The sequence below is a fragment of the Chiloscyllium plagiosum genome, chromosome 7 (genome assembly GCF_004010195.1).
Source record: "Chiloscyllium plagiosum isolate BGI_BamShark_2017 chromosome 7, ASM401019v2, whole genome shotgun sequence".
NCBI classification, from domain to species: Eukaryota; Metazoa; Chordata; class Chondrichthyes; order Orectolobiformes; family Hemiscylliidae; genus Chiloscyllium; species Chiloscyllium plagiosum.
Genome location: NC_057716.1, coordinates 15051268 through 15072129, shown reverse-complemented (window position 1 = coordinate 15072129; position 20862 = coordinate 15051268). Strand labels below are relative to the sequence as shown.

At 44.3% G+C, this 20862-nt stretch overlaps 1 protein-coding gene across 3 annotated transcripts in view; it reads left to right on the top strand.

Annotated features, from left to right (window-relative positions):
• LOC122551982 (secreted phosphoprotein 24-like) overlaps positions 1-20862 on the top strand; it is a 31669-nt gene that overhangs the window by 7533 nt on the left and 3274 nt on the right. For 2 of the 3 annotated variants that reach the window (XM_043694546.1, XM_043694544.1), the window contains exons 1-2: positions 20455-20602; positions 20750-20853. In XM_043694546.1, the coding sequence (XP_043550481.1) occupies positions 20551-20602; positions 20750-20853 (156 nt within the window). In that variant the 5' untranslated portion in view covers positions 20455-20550. Of the gene's footprint in view, positions 1-20454; positions 20603-20749; positions 20854-20862 lie in introns of those variants that run through there. The other variant, XM_043694545.1, reaches the window with a different exon arrangement.

Here is a 20862-nt window from a genome sequence, read left to right as displayed (position 1 = left end):
GTCCTGTACAGCCGCAACATGACCTCCCAACTCCTGTACTCAATACTCTGACCAATAAAGGAAAGCATACCAAACGCCTTCTTCACTATCCTATCTACCTGCGACTCCACTTTCAAGGAGCTATGAACATGCACTCCAAGGTCTCTTTGTTCAGCAACACTCCCTAGGACCTTACCATTAAGTGTATAAATCTTGCTAAGATTTGCTTTCCCAAAATGCAGCACCTCGCATTTATCTGAATTAAACTCCATCTTCTCCTCCCATTGGCCCATCTGGTCAAGATCCTGTTGTAATCTGAGGTAACCCTCTTCGCTGTCCACTACACCTCCAATTTTGGTCAATGGGAATCAGAGGGAATCTCTCCATTTGCTGGTACCATACTTACAATGACAGACATGATTTGGAGGTGCCGGTATTGGACTGGGGTGTACAAAGTTAAAAATCACACAACACCAGTTATAGTCCAACAGGTTTATTTGGAAGCACTACCTTTTGGAGCGCTGCTCCTTCATCAGGTGGTTGTGGAGTATAAGATCATAGGACACAAAACTTACAGCAAACGTTTACAGTGTGATGTAACTGAAATTATATATTGAAAAAGACCTGGGTTGTTTGTTAAGTCTCTCAACTTTTAGAATGGGCATGTTGGTTTCAGTTCTTTCATATGCAAATCCCAGAACTTTCTTAAAGTTGAAAGAATGGAAGAAGGTGGTTGTGATTTTTGGAGGTCCAGCCCTAAAACATTGCAACAGAGTTGCTCAGCACAGTATCCCACACCCAAATATCTTCAACTGCTTCATCAATGATGTTCCCTCCATCACAAGGCTGGAAATGGGGATATTCACTGATAATTTCAGAATGTTTAACAGCAGCATAAATTTCAAGGTGTTGAAACAGTCTGCCCACATGAAGCAAGACCAGGACCACATCCAAGTTTGTGCTGATAAGTGGCAAATATATATTTTTTCCCACATGAGGGCCAGACAATGACCAGATTCACCAAGAGAGAATCTAACTATCACCACTTCTTGCAAAATAATATTAACCATATCTTAATCACTCGCTGTCAACATCCTGGGGGTTACCATGGAATGGAAGTTGAACTGAACCAGCCGTATATATGTTGTGTCTACATGAGAAGGTCAGAAGTTGGGAATTCTATAGCAAGTAACTCATTCCCTGTCTCCTCGAGGTCTATCCAACATCTACAACATGCAGATCAAGAGTTAGATAAAACACTCTCCACTTGTCTCAATGAGTACAGTTCCAATAATGCTCAGTAAGGACAAAGCTGTCCTCTTTATCAGCATCCCATCCTTCAATTTAAATCTTCATTAAAATCTGACATAAAACCATAATTTATTTCTGAATTGCTGAATAACTCTTGAGAAGCTGGTAGTGAGATGCCTCTTGAATGTCTACAGTCCTTGAGGGTAGATATACACCCACAGAGCTGTAAGGTGGGGAGTTCCAGGATTTTGATGCAGTGAGAGTGAAGAAAAAGTCAAGTACAGGTAAATTGCTGCTTCACCTGGTGCCTTGGATGGTGAGGAGTGTGCAGGTACATGACAAAGTACATTCCAAAGTCAGGATGCTGTGTGGTTCGGAGGGGTAATTGCAGGGTGGTGAAGTTCCCATGATCTTGCAGATGTTAAAGATTGTCAGTTTGGAAGGCATTATCAGAGAGGGCTTGGTGAGTTGCTGCAGGTCACATGATAGATAGTGCTCACTGTTGCCACAATGCAACAGTGGTGGAGTTTTAAATTGGTGGATGGGGTGTAGATCAAGCAGACTGCTTTGTCCAGGAGGCTAATGAACCTCTTAGTTGTTCTTGCACTCTTTGAGGCACCTTCCCATGCCGTTGCAGAAGGTGTCATACTTGCCCTTGTACCTCTGCACTCCTCACTATCCAAGATGAAGCAGCAATTTACCTGTACTTCACTCAATCTACGATATTCACTGTTCACAATGTGGTCTGGTCTACACTGGGGTGACAAAGCACAGGCTGGGTGACCACTTTGCGGAACAGTAAAATGACCCTGAGTTTCCATTTGCCTGCTACTCCAACACACCACCGTTTCACATGCCAACGTTTCTCTCGAAGGCTGGCTGTACTGTTCCTGTGAGCCTTCGCACAAGCTTGAAGATCAACATCTCATTTATGAATTGAGAACCCTACGGCCTCTAGGACTCGACATCCAGCCCAATAACTTTAGAGCCTGATTTCATCCTTCCATGTTGTTTTTAACCACTCCACACCTGGTCCTTTATGACATGGATTGCTTTTAGTATAGTCACCCATTTCCATGAACTCCAAAACCCATTATTACATTAAATGGGTGGCATTTAGTAAAGCTAGCCCATTTTCTCACTCTGAGCTCTTCATTGTCGCTCATCCAGCTTTACTTCTGTCCTGACCTGCTATCCATAATCTCTAAATTTACCTACCCATTAATATCTCTCTCTCTTTGGACTCTGACTCTATCTATCTGCTCACCTCTATCCTTCTGCCCCTCTCTCTCAGTTTTCAGTCTAAATAGTTACTGACTGCTGTGATGAAGAGCCACTGGACTAGAAACGTTAACTTGGATTTCTTTCCACAGATCCTGCTGAGTTTCTCCAGTATTTTCTGTTTTTGTTTCAGTATCTGAGATACTGTGAAAAGTATTAACATTATTGAGACCATATATGTTTATTTTTCTATATTTTTGATTGTGGGCTGAAATGGGAAAAGGACTATCTTAAGATCAAGGATCTTGGAAGGATTCACCATACATTTTAAGAACAAACAACCAGCAATTAGTGTAATGCTATTTATACTGGTGTTTGTTCAACAGGCCTAAGATTAATTGCAGACAAACCGCCACCACGGTGTGTGTACAAAATCACATTCGGCCAACAACGAGTAGCTGATTGGTTTGTTCAGCTGTGATTAGGTGTTGATGACTAATGCTGTCTGCCTGCCAACATTTATTTGATTGGCTCCCAGCTCGCTGGGAAAATTTACAGGAGTGAAGTCTTTGAACCTTTGGTAGGAGAGTTAGTGCCCTGTCTCTGCATTAAAAAAATACACAAAGCCTCAAGGAAACAAATTTATATTTTCTCTAACCAGTTGCTGTAATCTGTTGCTTTTCACCAATAAATCAGAGGTTTATAATTTGCAAAACAGTTGCTTTGTGTCCTGCCAGCAAAGAAAAGCACTGAAAGAGAGAGAGAAAAAGACAGGTCAATAAACAACAAGCTCTGACAAGCCAAAATGGTCAACTCACCAAACACTGCACAGGGACCATTGAATTGCTTCCCCAATTTTTCCCTTCCCGTAAAACCATTTTTTGGCGGTCTTTCTGTATGTGTGTCGGGGTTCTATAAAGGGGCAAAGTTTTATCTTGTAGAGTTAGATTAGATTAGATTAGATTACATTACATTACAGTGTGGAAACAGGCCCTTCGGCCCAACAAGTCCACACCGACCCGCCGAAGCGCAACCCACCCATGCCCCTACATTTACCCCTTATCTAACACTACGGGCAATTTAGCATGGCCAATTCACCTGACCTGCACATCTTTGGACTGTGGGAGGAAACCGGAGCACCCGGAGGAAACCCACGCAGACACGGAGAGAACGTGCAAACTCCACACAGTCAGTCGCCTGAGGCGGGAATTGAACCCGGGTCTCTGGCGCTGTGAGGCAGCAGTACTAACCACTGTGCCACCGTGCCGCCCAATATATGGTGGCAATTCATATTCATTTTACCTGTCGTCAAAATCTATTTCTTCATAATAATTAGTTGTTCTTGTTCAGCATAGAAACCTGGTTTGCATTTTCTGTTAACCTGGATTTAAAAGGACAGGTAATCTTGCATACTTTTATAAACTCTTTAACTTTTGTGACAACTCTCGAAATAGTGAGGTTTGATCTACAGCATGCAGGAAGCAGCAGGAAGAGCAGGAACGTTGACCAGGGGGCTGATGGGAAGGTGAATCACTCATTTAAAAACTTACCTTGTGACTAGGCGGAGCACACGCTGAGCAGGAGCAGACATGGGACTGCTGAGTAAGTGAAGTAATATAGTTGTGTGGTTGCATTACCCGAAACACTACTGAGATAATATCTCCCACCCATCCTCCTCCTCTAATCAAAACAAAAGGTTCTGTGCATCAGATTGGGAAGGTAACTCGCCTTGTTTTATTCTTTACTTTTCTACAGTCTTACTGAGAATTTAGAATAGTGGGAATGGAGGTTAGGGCAATTGAATGTTCCTCCTGCAGAATGTGGGAGGTCAGGGTCACCACTAGTGTCCCTGTTGACTTCATCTGCGGGAAGTGCACCCAACTCCAGTTCCTTGGAAACCACGTTAGGGAACTGGATATAACACAGGGCAAGAGTTATAGCTGGGGGAAGGGTATTATGATGTGATTATGCATAGGATGGGGAAGGAAACTGCAGGGATGGGCATAATTGAAATGTGGAGCTTATTCAAGGATCAGCTACTGTGTATACTTGATAAAGGAGGCGGAGGGGGTTATTGAGAGGAGTTACAGGGAGGTAGTCACACCTCAGGTGCAAGAAAGAGGCAGATGCGTTACAGTCGGGGACGGAAAGGGAACCGGCAGGCAGTGCAGGGATCCCCTATGGCTGTTCCCCTCAATAACAAGTATACTGTTTTGGATACTGTTGAGGGGGATGACTTACCAGGGGGAGGCCATGGGGTATAAGTCTCTGGCTGAATCTGTCCCTGTTGCTCAGAAGGGAAGGGGAGAAAGGAGCACAGCATTAGTCATTGGGTACTCCATTGTTAAGGGGACAGATAGGAAGTTCTGTGGGAATGAGAAAGACTCACGGTTGGTGTGTTGCCTCCCCAGGTGCTAGGGTTCATGATGTCTCAGAAGGTGTTTTCGGGATCCTTGAGGGGGAGGGGGAGGAGCCCTAAGTCATGGTCCACATAGGCACGAATAACATAGGTTGGAAAAGGATGGAGATTTAAGGCAGAAAGTCAGGGAGCTAGGGAGAAAGCTTAGTGCTAGAACAAACAGACCTGTTGTCTCTGGTTTGTTGCCCGTACCAGGTGCTAGCGAGGCAAGGAATAGGGAGAGAGAGGAGTTGAGCATGTGGCTACAGGGATGGTGCAGGAGGGAGGGTTTCGGATACCTGGATAATTGGGGCTCATTGTGGGGTAAGTGGGACCTCTACAAACAGGATGGTCTACACCTGAACCAGAGGAGCACCTATATCCTTGGGGGGAGATTTGCTAATGCTCGCCGGGAGGGTTTAAACTAATTCAGCTGGGGGGTGGGAACCTAAATTGTAGTTCCAGTATCCAGGAGGTTGAGATTAGTGAGGTCAGAAATAAAGTTTCAAGGTCGCAAGAATTCACTAGTAAGCAGGAAGGTGGTTTGAACTGTGTTTGCTTCAATCCCAGGAGCATCCGGAATAAAGTGGGTGAACTTGCAGCATGGGTTGGTACCTGAATCTTTGACGTTGTGGCCATTTCAGAGACATGGATAGAGCAGGGACAGGAATGGTTGTTGCAAGTTCTGAGATTTATATGTTTCAGTAAGAACAGAGAAAATGGTAAAAGAGGGGGAGATGTGGCATTAGTCAAGGACAGTATTAAGGTGGAAGAAAGGATGTTTGAGGACTCATCTACTGAGGTAGTATGGGCTGAGGTTGGAAACAGGAAAGGAGAAGTCATCAATTGGGAGTTTTCTATTGGTCTCCGATAATTCCTGAGATGTAGACGAAAGGATAGCAAGGATCATTCTGGATAGGAGTGAGAGTAACAGGGTAGTTACCTAGATTTGGTAATGGGTAATTACCTGGCCAGGTGTTAGAATTGGAGGTAGGTGATCACTTTGGTGATAGTGACCACAATTTGGTTACATTTACGTTAGCAATGGAAAAGGATAAGTATATAACACAGGGCAAGAGTTATAGCTGGGGGAAGGGTATTATGATGTGATTATGCAAGATTTAGGATGCATAGGATGGGGAAGGAAACTGCAGGGATGGGCATAATTGAAATGTGGAGCTTATTCAAGGATCAGCTACTGTGTATACTTGATAAGTATATACCTGTCAGGCAGGGAGGAGGTGGTCGAGTGAGGGAGCATGATTTACTAAAGAAGTTGAATCTCTTGTCAAGAGGAAGAAGAAGGCTTATGTTAGGATGAGAATGTGAAGGCTCATTTAGGGTGCTTGAGAGTTACAAGTTAGGCAGGAAAGACCTAAAGAGAGAACTAAGAGCCAGGAGGGGACATGAGAAGTCACGAGCAGATAGGATCAAGGAAAACCCTAAAGCTTTCTATTGGCATATCAGGAATAACAGAATTTCTAAAGTAAGATTAGGGCCAATCAAGGATAGTAGTGGGAAGTTGTGCATGGAGTCCGAGGAGAAAGGGAAGCGCTAAATGAATATTTTTTATCGGTATTTACACTGGAAAAAGCCAATGTTGTCGAGGACAATACTGCAATACAGTCTACTAGACTGGATGGGATTGAGGTTCCCAAGGAGGAGATGTTAGCAATTCTGAAAAGTGTGGAAATAGATAAGTCCCGTGGGCCAGATGGATTTTTCCTAGGATTCTCTGGGAAGCCAGCCAGGAGATTGCAGATCCTTTGGCTTTGATCGTTATGTTGTTATTTTCTACAGGAATAGTGCCAGAAGACTGGAGGATAGCAAATGGTGTCTCCTTGTTCAAGAATGGGAGGAGAGAGAACCCTGGTAATTACAGACCAGTGAGCCTTACTTCGGTTGTGGATAAAGTGTTGAAAAAGGTTATAAGAGATAGGATTTATAATGATCTAGAGAGGAATAGGTTGATTAGAGTCATAGAGATATACAGCACACAGTTTTGTGAAAGGTAGATCATGCCTCACAAACCTTATTGAGTTCTTTCAGAAGGTGACCAAACAGGTGGATGAGGGTAAAGTGGTTGATGTCGATTTCCGTAAGGCATTTGATAAGGTTCCCCACGGTAGGCTATTACACAAAATATGGAGGCATAGGACTGTGGGTGATTTAGTGGTTTGGATCAGAAATTGGCTAGCTGAAAGAAGACAAAAGGTAGTGCATGATTGGAAATGTTCATCTTGAGTTCAATTACAGGTGGTACACCGCAAGGATCTGTTTTGGGGCCATTGCTGTTTGTCATTTTCATAAATGATCTAGATGAGTTTGTAGAAGGATGGGTTAGTAAATTTGCAGAGGAGTGGGAGGGGGAATTGAAATGTTGAGCTACAGGGTGGTTGGGTTGGTTGGTCCGGGTGTCCCAGAGGTGTTCTCTGAAACGCTCCGCAAGTAGTACGCCCCTCCCCCAAGTCCCTCCTCCCTACCTTTTATCTTAGCCTGCTGGACAAACTTTCCTCATTCCTGAAGAAGGGCTTATGCCCAAAACGTCGATTCTCCTGTTCCCTGAATGCTGCCTGACCTGCTGCGCTTTTCCAGCAACACATTTCCAGCTCTGATCTCCAGCATCTGCAGACCTCACTTTCTCCTCAAGGGTTGTTAAGAAGGCAGGAGAAAGTGAGGACTGCAGATGCTGGAGATCAGAGCTGAAAAATGTGTTGCTGGAAAAGCGCAACAGGTCAGGCAGCATCCCATGAGCAGGAGAATCGATGTTTTGGGCATAAGCCCTGCTGCGCTTTTCCAGCATCACATTTTTCAGCTCTGATCTCCAGCATCTGCAGTCCTCACTTTCTCCTAGTTGATTTTAACCTACTGCGAACCCTCTTGCAAGGATGCCTTCCTTGAAGAAGCTCTCTTCCTCCATTCCTGAAGAAGGGCTTATGCCCTAAACGTCGATTCCCCTGCTCCTTGGATGCTGCCTGACTTGTTAAGAAGGCATACAATGTGTTAGCTTTTATTGGTAGAGGGAATTGAGTTTTGGAGCCATGAGATCATGCTGCAGCTGTACAAAATTCTGGTGCGGCTGCACTTGGAGTATTACGTACAGTTCTTGTCACTGCATTATAGGAAAGATGTGGAAGTTTTGGAAAGTGTTCAGAGAAGATTTACTAGGAGGTTCCTGATATGGAGGGAAGGTCTTATGAGGAAAGGCTGAGGGACTTGAGGGCTGTGTTCGTTAGAGAGAAAAAGGATGAGAGGTGACTTAATTGAGAAATATAAGGTAATCAGAGGGTTATATAGGGTGGACAGTGAGAGTCTTTTTCCTTGGATGATGATGGCTAGCACAGGGGGACATAGCTTTAAATTGAGGGGTGATAGATGTATGACAGATGTCAGAGGTAGTTTATTTACTCAGAGAGTAGGAGAATAGGAACACGGTGCCTGCAGCAGTAGTAGACTTGCTAACGTTAAGGGCAGTTAAATGGTCATTGGATAAACATGTGGATGAAAATGGTATCGTGTAAGATAGATAGGCTTCAGATTTGCTCCACAGATTGGTGCAACATCGAGGGCTGAAGGGCCTCTACTGCGCTGTAATGTTCTATGATCTATGCCACTCTAGTAAGTCATGAAAGTAAACATCTCCTCTTCGGATGCTATGTTGGAGGAAAGCTCACTGATGAAGTCTAAGACATAACCCAAAGAAACGCCAGTGGATATGTCCTGGGACTGACAGGACTAGCCTCCACCAGACAGCCATCATTCTCTTTGTGTTAGGTATGACTCCAATTAAGGAGAGTGCTTTCCCTGATTCCCAAGGTTGACAGACACAAATGCTCATTAAAATACCTGCTGAATACAAACCTTATGTTTTGAAGCTACCAGTCTTTAATTTTTCACCATGAAGAAAGTATCGATGTGTTTAGTCTTTTTTAAATTGCTTTGCCATTTACGGTCAACAAGACTCAGTTGGGGCTTTCAAACCCAGGAGTCTGTGCAGAGAAGAATTATTAAAATTATTCCTCTTGCTGGTGAAATGAACGATGAGGAAAAAAGTATCCAGCTTTGACAGGAGATATGACTGAGGTACAACATTAGAGATACTAAATGGCATGGTTAAATTAAATCTGAAATTCTAAAATAAATAGCAAAAGGATTGGGACGAATAGAGATTTTCAATCCTGACAGCTTAATTTACACCAGAACTGAATAATTTACCAGCAATAGTGTTAATTCTGTTATAAGATTATGAAAGTAAATATTCGGAGTTTGGAGGTCTGAAAATAATCTTACTTCATCATAAACGCTTCCTGGCCACATATTTACGTGTTTTCTGACAAGCCTAAACTCTTTCCAGTTCCTCTTTCCCTGAGACAAACACACAGTAATGAGAAGAGCTCAGCATTGAGTGCTTCCAGTCCTCACTGACACACTCACTCAGAGCTGCCGCCATGTGGGGAGCTGAGGAACTGCCAAATCAGAAAAATAATCTCATTGTGGGAAGTTAGAATCCTGACGCTCCTCGCGTTCAGTGAGACAGTAAGGGAAGCCTACAGTGTCACCCTCAGAACCCCTCTTCCAATTTCACAACTCAAGTAAATCCCAATATCTGAAATGCTTTTTATTTTTTTTCTGTGTGCATTTTACCCCATCCCTCACTGTCTTCTCAGTCCCCATGGCAAAACTGGCTAATGCATTTTGTTGTTAATTGAGAGCTTGGTGGTTTGAGACCATACAGGTACAAAACTTTAAAGAAGGCTTAGTTGGCTAGATGGGAAAGCAGAGTTACACTTCCAACGTGGATTAAATTCTCACACTGGCTGAGGTTACCATGAAGGTCCCACCTTCTCAATCTCACTGGTTGCCTGAGGTATGATCCTCAGATTAAATCATGACCATCAGTTGTCTTTCTTTCTCTGTCTCTGTCTCTCTCTCTCTAATGAGACAGTGAGACAATGGTGATATTACCTTTATTGGCAGTCACTGTGACTGAAAAATAAAACATATACAAAGCTCTATGTAATAGATATAGATTAGATCCCCTACAGTGTGGAAACAGACCATTTGGCCCAACAATGCCACACCAACCCTCTGGAGAGTAACCCACCCAGATACATTGTCCTACATTTACCTCGAACTAATGCACCTAACACTATGGGACAATTTAGCATGGCCAACTCACCTAACCTGCATATCTTTGGATTTTGGGAGGAAACCGGAGCACCCAGAGGAAACCCACGCAGACACGGGGAGAATGTGAAAACTCCACACAAACAGTCGCCTGAGGCTGGGATCAAACCTGGATCCCTGGTGCTGTGAGGCAGCGGTGCTAACCACTGAGTCACCGTGCCGCCCAGAAGAAAGCAGGATAGAGTTCCAAGTGGGATTTAGCACTTTCTTTTCAAAAGTGCAATGGATTTGGCATAAATTTGTGAATTTGTGTAGACATAGTTATCAGATTTATTATCAGTACACAATAATTCCTTTCAGAATTATCTTACAGTAAATGATGAACTATTACAACCTGTTAGAAAAAAATCTACTTTAAACTATTTATACAAGCAAGAACATAGCATGGAAAACCTGGGACTCATTCAATGTCACAACTGAATTCTATTTAATTTGCCTCCTTGCTGCTGGATTTGTGTGTCTGCACTGCAGAAACACGTACTCAGAAAATGCAAGGAAATGTCTAAGAGGATGAGTGTGTTGTATTATGTGATGCAGTACAGATGAGACAGGCCTCTATCCTATATGAAATTCCAACACAAAGTTATCTACCTTGCCTTCAGTCACTCTTTCTGTGTAATGGAGCCAATGTAGACAGTTGACTGTCTGAGTACAATATACAGTATCATCTATAAGCACAGATTCCAGACTATGTATGTAAATCTGTGATATTGTACTCTTAGAAGGAGTTAATATTGTAAATAAACTTTAAGATATCAGACTCATAAAATCTGACTATCTGGATATATGTTATGCAGAGAAATATGAGGTAAACCACAAAGGGCATCAATGAACAATTCTGAAGTCTTCAACTAAAAACAAAATACTGAGAATGCTGGAACTCTGACAAAAAAGAAGAAACCAAAAGTTTTGGAGAAACTCAACAGATAGAGTCCATAGAGTTCAAGAGATGTACAGCACAGAAACAGACCCTTCGGTCCAAGTTGTCCATGCCAATGAAATTGGAGAAAGTGAGGACTGCAGATGCTGGAGATCAGAATCGAGAGTGTAGTGCTGGAAAAGCACAGCAGGTCAGGCAGCATCTGAGGAACAGGAGAATCGACGTTTTGGACATAAGCCCTTCATCAGGAATGAGGCTTGTGGGTCGGGGTTGAGAGATAAATGGGAGTGGGGTTGGGGGAGATAGCTGAGAAAGCAATAGGTGGATGAAGGTAAGGGTGTAGGTGATAGGTCAGAGGGGGAAGTGATGGACAGGTCCGGAGTGCGGTGCCGAGTTGGATTCTTGGGACTGGGATAATGTGGGGTGGGGGGGAATGAGGAAGCTGTTCAAATTTACATTTATCCTGAGTGGTTGCAGGATCCCAATGCGAAAAATGAGACATTCCTCCTTCAGGCTTCAGGTGGCAATAGTTTGACGGTAGAGGAGGCCCAGGACCTGCATGTCCATGACGGAGTGGGAGGGGGAGTTGAAGTGTTCAGCCACAGGGCAGTAGGTTTGGTGGGAGCGGGTGTCCCAGAGATATTCGCTGAAACAATCCACAACAAAGCGTCCTGTCTCCCTGATGTAGAGGAGACCACACCGGGTGCAACAGATGCAGTAGATGACATTGGTAGAGGGAAAGGTGAATTTCTGATGGATGTGGAAGGATCCCTTGGGGCCTTGGATGGAGGTGAGGGGAGTGGTGTGGGGGCAGATTTTGCACTTCCTGCGGTGGCAGGGGAGGATGCCAAGAATGGGGTGTGGGCTAGTGGGGGGTGTGGACCTGACAAGGGAGTCGCAGAGGGAATGGTTTTTTCAGAATGCTGATAGGGTAGGGAGGGAAATATTTCCCTGGTAGTGGGGTCCGTTTCGATGTGGCGGAAGTGGCGGAAATGGCGGAGGATGATACATTGTATGCGGAGGTTGTTGGGGTGAAAGGTGAGGACCAGAGGGGCTCTGTCCTTGTTGTGCCAGGAGGGGTGGGGTTCAAGGGCGGTGGTGCGTGAAGTGAAGGGTGTCATCAACCGCATGGGAAGGGAAGTTGTGATCATGGAAGAAGGAGGCCATCTGGGACTTTCTGAGGTGGAATTGGTCATCCTGGGAACAGATACAGTGGAAGCAGAGGAATTGGGAATAAGGAATGGCATTTTTACAGGGGGTAGGGTGAGAGGAGGTATAGTCTAGATAGCTGTGGGAGTTGGTGGGCTTGTAGTATACATCTGTGGTTAGTCAGTCACCAGAGACGGTGATGGAGAGGTCTAGGAAAGGGAGGGAGGTTTCTGAGATGGTCCAGGAGAATTTGAGGTCAGGGTGGAAGGTGTTGGTAAAGTTGATGAGCTGTTCAAACTCCTCGTGGGAGCACGAGGCGGCGCCTATACCATCATTGATGTAGCGGAGGAATAGCCAAGAGGTGCTGTTGGTGTAACTGCGGAGGATGGACTGTTCCAAATATTCAACAAACAGGCAAGCATAGCTGGGTCCCATGCGGATGCCCGTGGCTACCCCTTTGGTTTGGAGGAAGTGGGAGAATTGGTTGGAAAGGTTGTTGAGGGTGAGGACCAGTTCAGCCAGGCAGATGAGGGTGTCGGTGGAAGGGTACTGGTTGGGACGGTGTGAGAGGAAGAAATGGAGGGCTTGGAGACTTTCGTTGTGACGGATCGATGTGGACAGGGACAGGATGTCCATGGTGAAGATGAGGCTTTGGGGACTGGGGAAACGAAAATCTTGGAGAGGTGAAGTGCATGGGTGGCTCATGAACGTAGGTGTGGAGTTCCTGGACTGAGGGGGACAGGACGGTGTCAAGATAGGAAGAGACGCGTTTGGTGGGACAGGCACAGGCTGAGACAATGGGTCAACCGGGGTAGTCAGGTTTGTGAATCTCAAGTAGGAGGTAGAATCGAGCAGTGCAGGGTTCACGGACAATGAGGTTGGAGGCTGTGGATGGGAGATCCCCAGAGATGATGAAGTTGTGGATGGTCTCGGAGATGATGGTTTGGTGATGGAAAGTGAGGCCATGATCGAGGGGACAGGAGGAGGAGGTGCGTGCGAGTTGGCACCTGGCTTCAGCAGTGTAGAGATTGGTGCGCCACACTTCATACCAATGAGTGGGAGCACGAGGCGGCGCCTATACCATCATTGATGTAGCGGAGGAATAGCCAAGGGGTGCTGTTGGTGTAACTGCGGAGGATGGACCGTTCCAAATATTCAACAAACAGGCAAGCATAGCTGGGTCCCATGCGGATGCCCGTGGCTACCCCTTTGGTTTGGAGGAAGTGGGAGAATTGGACGGAAAGGTTGTTGAGGGTGAGGACCAGTTCAGCCAGGCAGATGAGGGTGTCGGTGGAAGGGTACTGGTTGGGACGGTGTGAGAGGAAGAAATGGAGGGCTTGGAGACTTTCGTTGTGACGGATCGATTTGTACAGGGACAGGATGTCCATGGTGAAGATGAGGCGTTGGGGACTGGGGAAACGAAAATCTTGGAGAGGTGAAGTGCATGGGTGGCTCATGAACGTAGGTGTGGAGTTCCTGGACTGAGGGGGACAGGACGGTGTCGAGATAGGAAGAGACGAGTTTGGTGGGACAGGCACAGGCTGAGATAATGGGTCAACCAGGGTAGTCAGGTTTGTGAATCTCAAGTAGGAGGTAGAATCGAGCAGTGCTGGGTTCACGGACAATGAGGTTGGAGGTTGTGGATGGGAGATCCCCAGAGATGATGAAGTTGTGGATGGTCTCGGAGATGATGGTTTGGTGATGGAAAGTGAGGCCATGATCGAGGGGACAGGAGGAGGAGGTGCGTGCGAGTTGGCACCTGGCTTCAGCAGTGTAGAGATTGGTGCGCCACACTTCATACCAATGAAACATCCTAAATTAATCCAGTCCCATTTGCCAGCACTTGGCCAATATCCCTCTCAACCCTTCCTATTCATACACCCATCCAGATGCCTTTTACATGTTGTAATTGTATCGGCTTCCACCACTTCCTCTGTCAGCTCATTCCATACACACACCACCCTCCGCGTGAAAAAGTTGCCCCTTAGGTCCCTTTTAAATTTTTCCGCTCTCACCCTAAACCTATGCCCTCTCGTTCTGGACTCGCACACCCCAGGGAAAAGACCTTGTTTTCTGTGAAGATCCAAACTGAGTCAATGTTTCAAGTCTGATATGAAGATCCACCTCCAGAGATGCTACCAGATGTGTTGAGCGCTCCAAAACTTTGTTTTTACAACTGCAGTCTGGTTTAAGTTGAATTCAATGTCTAACCTGAAAAGAGTTGCAGATCAGTTTTTATATTAGAAAGTTTCAGAGAAGGTAAAACTCCCAAACTCTTCTCTCCCACTTTACAGTGCCCATAGATCTTCAGATTTGCATGTTCTCCCCATGTCTGCGTGGGTTTCCTCCAGGTGCTCTGGTTTCCTCCCATTGTCCAGAAATGCGCAGATTAGTTGAATTGGCCAAGCTAAATTGCCCATAGTGTTCAGGGATGTGTAGGTTAGGTGCATTAGTCAGGGTTAAATGTAGAGTAATAGGTTAAAGGGATGGGTCTGGGTGGGATATTCATCGGTGTGGACTTGTTGGGCCAAATGTCCTGCTACCACACAGTGGGGTTTCTATGACTGTATGATTTTCACCATCACATGGCATTTGAAGTTGATGATGGAAATATTATAAATACCTTTCTGCAGGACCTGCTCACTGTTTATTACCCTGAACTGATATTTGTCATCTCCACATCTCACATCACTCAGTCTCGTCCTTTCCCCTTCTCCACAGGGACTGAGACCTACACACAGCCCCCAACAAGTGGGCAGGATGGAAGGCATGACCACAGAGGCCTCTACAACAGTCAATAAGCCCTCAGTCCAAAACAACTCTCTGCATGGAGCACCTACGCTTGCAGATGACTGGCCTCTGCTTTCAGTGATGAGGAAGCTGGCACAGGTTCTGCTCGCTGTCAATGTTTCCTTCTCAAAGTCAGCTGGCATTGTGACATCAGTGATTCTTACAGATGCACACAATAAATTTCAATCACACCACTGCATTGGCAGCAGGACTGAAATAATTTGGACTCGATCCTCCAACCATGAACAGTGATTTAATACATGACACCATGGCACATGTATTTCAGGGGTTTACCACAGCACTGATAGTTTTGGCATAAGGTGATAAACAATGTGAATGGCTCCAATGTGGTCCTCCCAACAACAACAACAACAATAACAATATCATATATTTATCCACATTTTAAAAAAAAAAGCACTCCCAGGATTGTTACAGAGACAGAAAGAATGCCAGGTCGCCTGTCATTGCATCACAGCATGGATATCGATATTTCTTCATGAAAATGTAATCCATATTTTATAAGTCTGGATCATAACAGGAAGTGAGGAAATAAACTTTATAACACCAGAAGCAAAGTAGAGCAACACAAAGAGGAGTGGGAATTCTGCTTTGTGTGGGATCATTCTCTGTTTTTTCCTTGCCCTGATAGGCACAGAACATGACTCTGGGTTTCTGACATTCAATGAAGGAAAACCTCTCTGTGTGGTATTCTCCCAGAGGACCACTCCTCATACCTTGTGGTATTTTCCATTTCTATCAGTATGTGGTGCTGAGTAAAGGATGTCTCAGGTAATTTGCTTTCACCAATGTGCCTCTGTCTTGGACATATAGCTGGAAGATAAAGCATAATGGAATATCCACACACAAGACACATCTCTTAGATAAGGAGAAAGTTTATTGCACCACTGCAATACCTACAAAAAATTTGACCAGACATAATTACCAGCACCTCTGGGAGTTGGTACGGATATGTCTGCTCCCGCCAAAAGCTAGAGTAGAACTTCCTGTCTCAACCCAAAGACTGTATGTCTGCGAGAGATTTGTTTTGGACTGAGGGCTTATTGACTGTTGTAGAGAGGTCTGTGGTCATGACTTCCTGCCTACCCACTTGTCGGGGGCTGTGTGTAGGTCTCAGTCCCTGTGGAAAAGGGGAAAGGACAAGACTGAGTGATGTGAGGTGTGGAGATGACAAACATCAGTTCAGGGTAATAAACAGTTCAGGGTAATAAACAATTTAGGGTAATAAACAGGTCCTGCAGAAAAATATTTATTATATCTCCATCATCAACTCCGAATACCATGTGATGGTAATAATCTGAAGATCTATGAACATTGTGGAGAGGGAGAGAAGAGTTTGGGAGTTTTACCTTCTCTGAAACTTTCTAATATAAAACTGATTGCAACGTTTCCAGGTTAGACATTGAGTTCAACAAGACTTTCAAATTAAAAACAGAAAGTGCTGGAGAAAGTCAACAGATCTGTACATCAGGAGACTGGAGGAAATCAATGTACTATGAATATTAACCTCTTCAGTACCATTACCTTAGACAACATCTCCTCTCCAAGCAATCTCTGGACAGTTTACCAATTATACAATCACATACAGAACTACATTGCATTTACCATTACTCCATCTCCCCACATGCCTTTGATTTTACAAATGCAGGTGATATTGATGTCTTGCACTTTTCTAAGAAAGCATTCTCTTCACGCTTGGAAGCACAGTAAGTCTTTTGTTTGAGGACTGTTAACTCAGATTCTGATCTGTAGATCACTTCTCTGCTGGAGTTTTTTTTTATTTCTTGGATACTCTTCATGAGTACATTGGTCGGTGTGAAAGCAGGAGCAAATTACTGCAGATGCTGGAATCTGTACTGGAAACAAAAAGATGCTGGGGATCACAATGGGTCAGGCAGCATCCATAGAGAGAGAGAGAGAGCAAGCTAATGTTTTGAGTCTAGATGACTCTTCATCAGAGCTAATGTGAAGTGTGATGGGGACAGCATTTATGCAATAATGGTTGGGAGGAAGTAGGGTGGAATGCTGGGAGAGAAAGGAGTTGAGAGCGTGGTGCTGGAAAAGCACAGCAGGTCAGGCAGCATCGGAGGAGCGGGAAAATTGATGTTTTGGGCAAAACCCCTTCATCAGGAAACTGGGGGAGAAAGGATGTTGATAGTTCAGATTAAGTGATCAAAATGTGAGAATGGCAGAACAATGGTGTGTCTCCTGCCAGACTGGAATGAACAGACAGTCCCACTGGGGTGGGGGGAGGGGTGAGAGGACATGGTGACAGAGAAGGCAACAACTAAAGCTAAAAGGGAAAGAATGGGAGTGAGGCTGTGTAGATTAAGAAAAAAAAATCCCTCGAGTGTGGAAACAGGCCCAACAAGTCTACACTAACCCTCCAAAGACTAACCCACCCAGACCCCTAACTGATTGTTCCACATTTCCCCCCTAACTAATGCACCTAACCCACATATCCCTGAACACTGTGGGCAATTTAGCATGGCCAATTTATCGAACCTGCACATCTTTGGATTGTGGGAGGAAACCCATGGAGACATGGGGAGAACTCCACATAGACAGTCGCCCGAGGTCAGGATTGAACTCAGGTCCCTGGTGCTGTAAGGCAGCAGTGAGAACCATTGAGCCATCGTGCCACCCCAAAACTATTGTTATTCCACTATCTTATCTAGATGGTACTTACTTTCCTAAATTTCTTTCATAAGTGAACCCTTCTCCGCTGGCTCAGGCAATCGCCCCACAATATCATCTGGTAGATCTTTAATCTACACCATCATTGTGGCATGGCTGAAAATGTGTTGCTAGAAAAGCGCAGCAGGTCAGGCAGCATCCAAGGAACAGAAGAATCGACGTTTCGGGCATAAGCCCTTCTTCAGGAATGAGGAAAGTGTGTCCAGCAGGTTAAGATAAAAGGTAGGAAGGAGGGACTTGGGGGAGGGGCATTGGAAATGCGATAGGTTGAAGGAGGTCAAGGTGAGGGTGATAGGCCGGAGTGGGGTAGGTGCGGAGAGGTCAGGAAGAAGATTGCAGGTTAGGAAGGCGCTGCTGAGTTCGAGGGATTTGACAGAGACAAGGTGAGGGGAGGGGAAATGAGGAAACTGGAGAAATCTGAGTTCATTGTGGCATGACCTGACTTCAATTCCTCCCTTGGGCAACTGTCTGTGTGGAGTTTGCACACTCTCCCCGTGTCTGCATGGGTTTGCTCCAGTTTCCTCCCACAATCCAAAGATGTGCAGGACAGGTGAATTGACCATGCTAAATTGCCCATAGTGATAGGTGCAGGGGTAAATATAGGTTAGGGGAATGAGTCTGGGTAGGCCACTCTTTGGAGCGTCAGTGTGGACTTGTTGGAGTGAAGGGCCTGCTTCCACACTGTAGGGAATCTAATCATCTGGTAGATCTTTTATCCATAAATGATGGCACAGAACGTAACTGGTCTGTTGAAGCGAATCCTCTCTAACAACATCCAACGATTCAGAGCTTAATGTTCACCCAGGAAACAAAGTGCTGTGGAAGTAATATTTTTAGATAGTAGTGAGCCATGATAAACATCTGTTGGATCTGTCAATACCATGTTACTCATGTCTGATTCTCATGTAGCGAAGGATTATAAGCATTGCTGCATCAGGTAAAAAATACCCTGCTGGAGGCAAAACACACCTCAGTGTTGGTCCTCTCCTGTCAACAGTTGTCCACAAAACATTCTGGCTTTTTCTCCAAAGATAAATATTTCTTGGATTCGAAGAAATATGATAACGTTTCATCAAGAATTTCAACAATAGTTCTGACACTTATGAATTTTAACTTCAAAGTTTCATCTTTAAAGTATTTCATTAATTTATAGTGGAGTTTAAAAAAGTCATCTGTGGATTCTTCTTTTCCAATAAATCTTGCTCATTCAAGAATTTCATCTGTAACAAATCAAAGTAATTATTGAAACTGTTTAGGACATGGATAAAAGTGTTTGTACTCTCAATGCTTTGTCTGTTAAGAACATCAGCTGCAATTGACCCCTGGATATGATAACCTGTTAACTTGTTCAGTTCTAGTCTTGGGATTTAACTTTGAAACAACACTGTATCTTAAGGACTGATGCTGTCAGACGTCCAGTTATGTAGTCAGTACAGTCTTTCCCTAACATTGAAATGGCTGGGAGTATTACATCTGTTTCCATTTTTTCTCAAAATGCTGAGTAACATTATTGTTGTAAAGGTATTTTATATCTGTATCATTTCTATATTGCTTTAAATCAGCTGCTCTTTATTCTTGCATTTTTCTTTTAACCAATGCTGTTTTTACTTAAATGCATTGACTAACTTGTAGAGTTTCATAAGCAAGTATTTTCTTTAATATTTTTCTCTCTGTATGTTACATTTTATTGAACTCTTCAATAAAACTTTAAATTGCATTACTGGTCAGTCCGTAGTGATTTACTGCTGTAAGAATTTTTAAATCTGTTCTTTTTGTAATCCAATATCTCCATACTGTTTACAAAGTTTTCCCGCCATTTTCTAAACAATCAAAACAGTCCTTATCCATTTCATCCAGGGATTTCCGATCTTCTGCAGTAAAGATGTAGTTTTCCACCTCTTTGCAACTCAATTAGACGAGTTACCACCTTTCCACATCGAAAATATCAAGCACTTTCTTCTAAATAAATATTGATGTTTACTGGGTGGAGCCAATGTAATATGAATATAAACCTGTTCAGAACCATTGTGTCACAAAACGCATAGGGTAGGGTGCACGAGCCAAGTGCCAGAGTCACCCCGAGTAAACACAACAAAGTGAGATCCTTAGTGGATTTACCTACAATGTCGAAGGGGGAGAAACTCTATCTCTGCCAATGGCCTAGTAGGAAAAGGTTCAGTTGGATGTGGTACCCAGGTACACAGGCTAGAGGTAGCCAGCTTGAGTGTTCACCCGATGCTCAGTTTGCTTAACTTAGCTACAAACATATTTGAAGAGTGCTTCATGTTTTCATTTGTGAGCTGTGCGATGAGTCTGTGTGAGTTTGCTTCATTTGCAGTGGTCGCCACAGTGAGATCAACACTTGCAGTTTCTGCCTAGACATGGGAAATGGATACAGCGGGGTCAAAGGCCAGCCATTGGTCACCATGGAGCCAAACCCCCATCAAGAAGCATTGGGAAGGAGAAAAACATGTCAGAATAAGATTGTTGCACAATAATCAAAAACTCATTTTTACTGAAATGCTTCTTTATGTTAAACGCATCGCTGAAGCAATGTATCCGTATTTACAACAGATCATCTGGAATGTTTGGTACAGGAAATATTGTAAATGAGGACACCGATCCTGTATCAAAATAATTCCAGCAGCTATTTCTAGGGGACAGAGTGTGACCTTCTAAATATTACTGCTGATCATGTCTTCTTTTAACTGAGATCATTATTTCAAATTCTGAGGAATAATGTCTGATCCCACTAAACCTAAACATGGTGACGATACTGGGAGGAACTCTGCCCATATTTGAGCTACTTGGCAGCAGCTTCCCCTGCCCAGGACCAAACTGAGTAAATATGAGTCAGTGTTTGATTGTGGTGGAGGCGCGAGAATATAAAGACTGAACGCAGCAAGGAAAGGGCAGAGCAAGAGAGAGAAGCAGCTCCTTTACTCTGAGAAAGCAGCCAGCTGATCACACAAGAGGCAGAATGAAAGCCTTCCTCCTCATCATTGCTGCAGTGCAGATTCTCCACTGCTCAGGTAGGTCCCAGAGAGAGAGCGGCTCCTCATCAACCAACGAGTTATTGCCAATGAGGTTCACTCACTCAGATATCACCAAGGTGGAAAAATAATTTGCTGAAGAATTCTGGAATGTTTTGTACAACTTATCCTTTTCTCTATCGACAGGAATACCGAGCCCTAAGGATGCTCTGAGAGTGTCTGTTATAAAACTGAACCAAATCACCAAGACCAGCAATCTGTGTGGGATAACCAGGAGAAGGGTGAAGGATGTAAGTGTG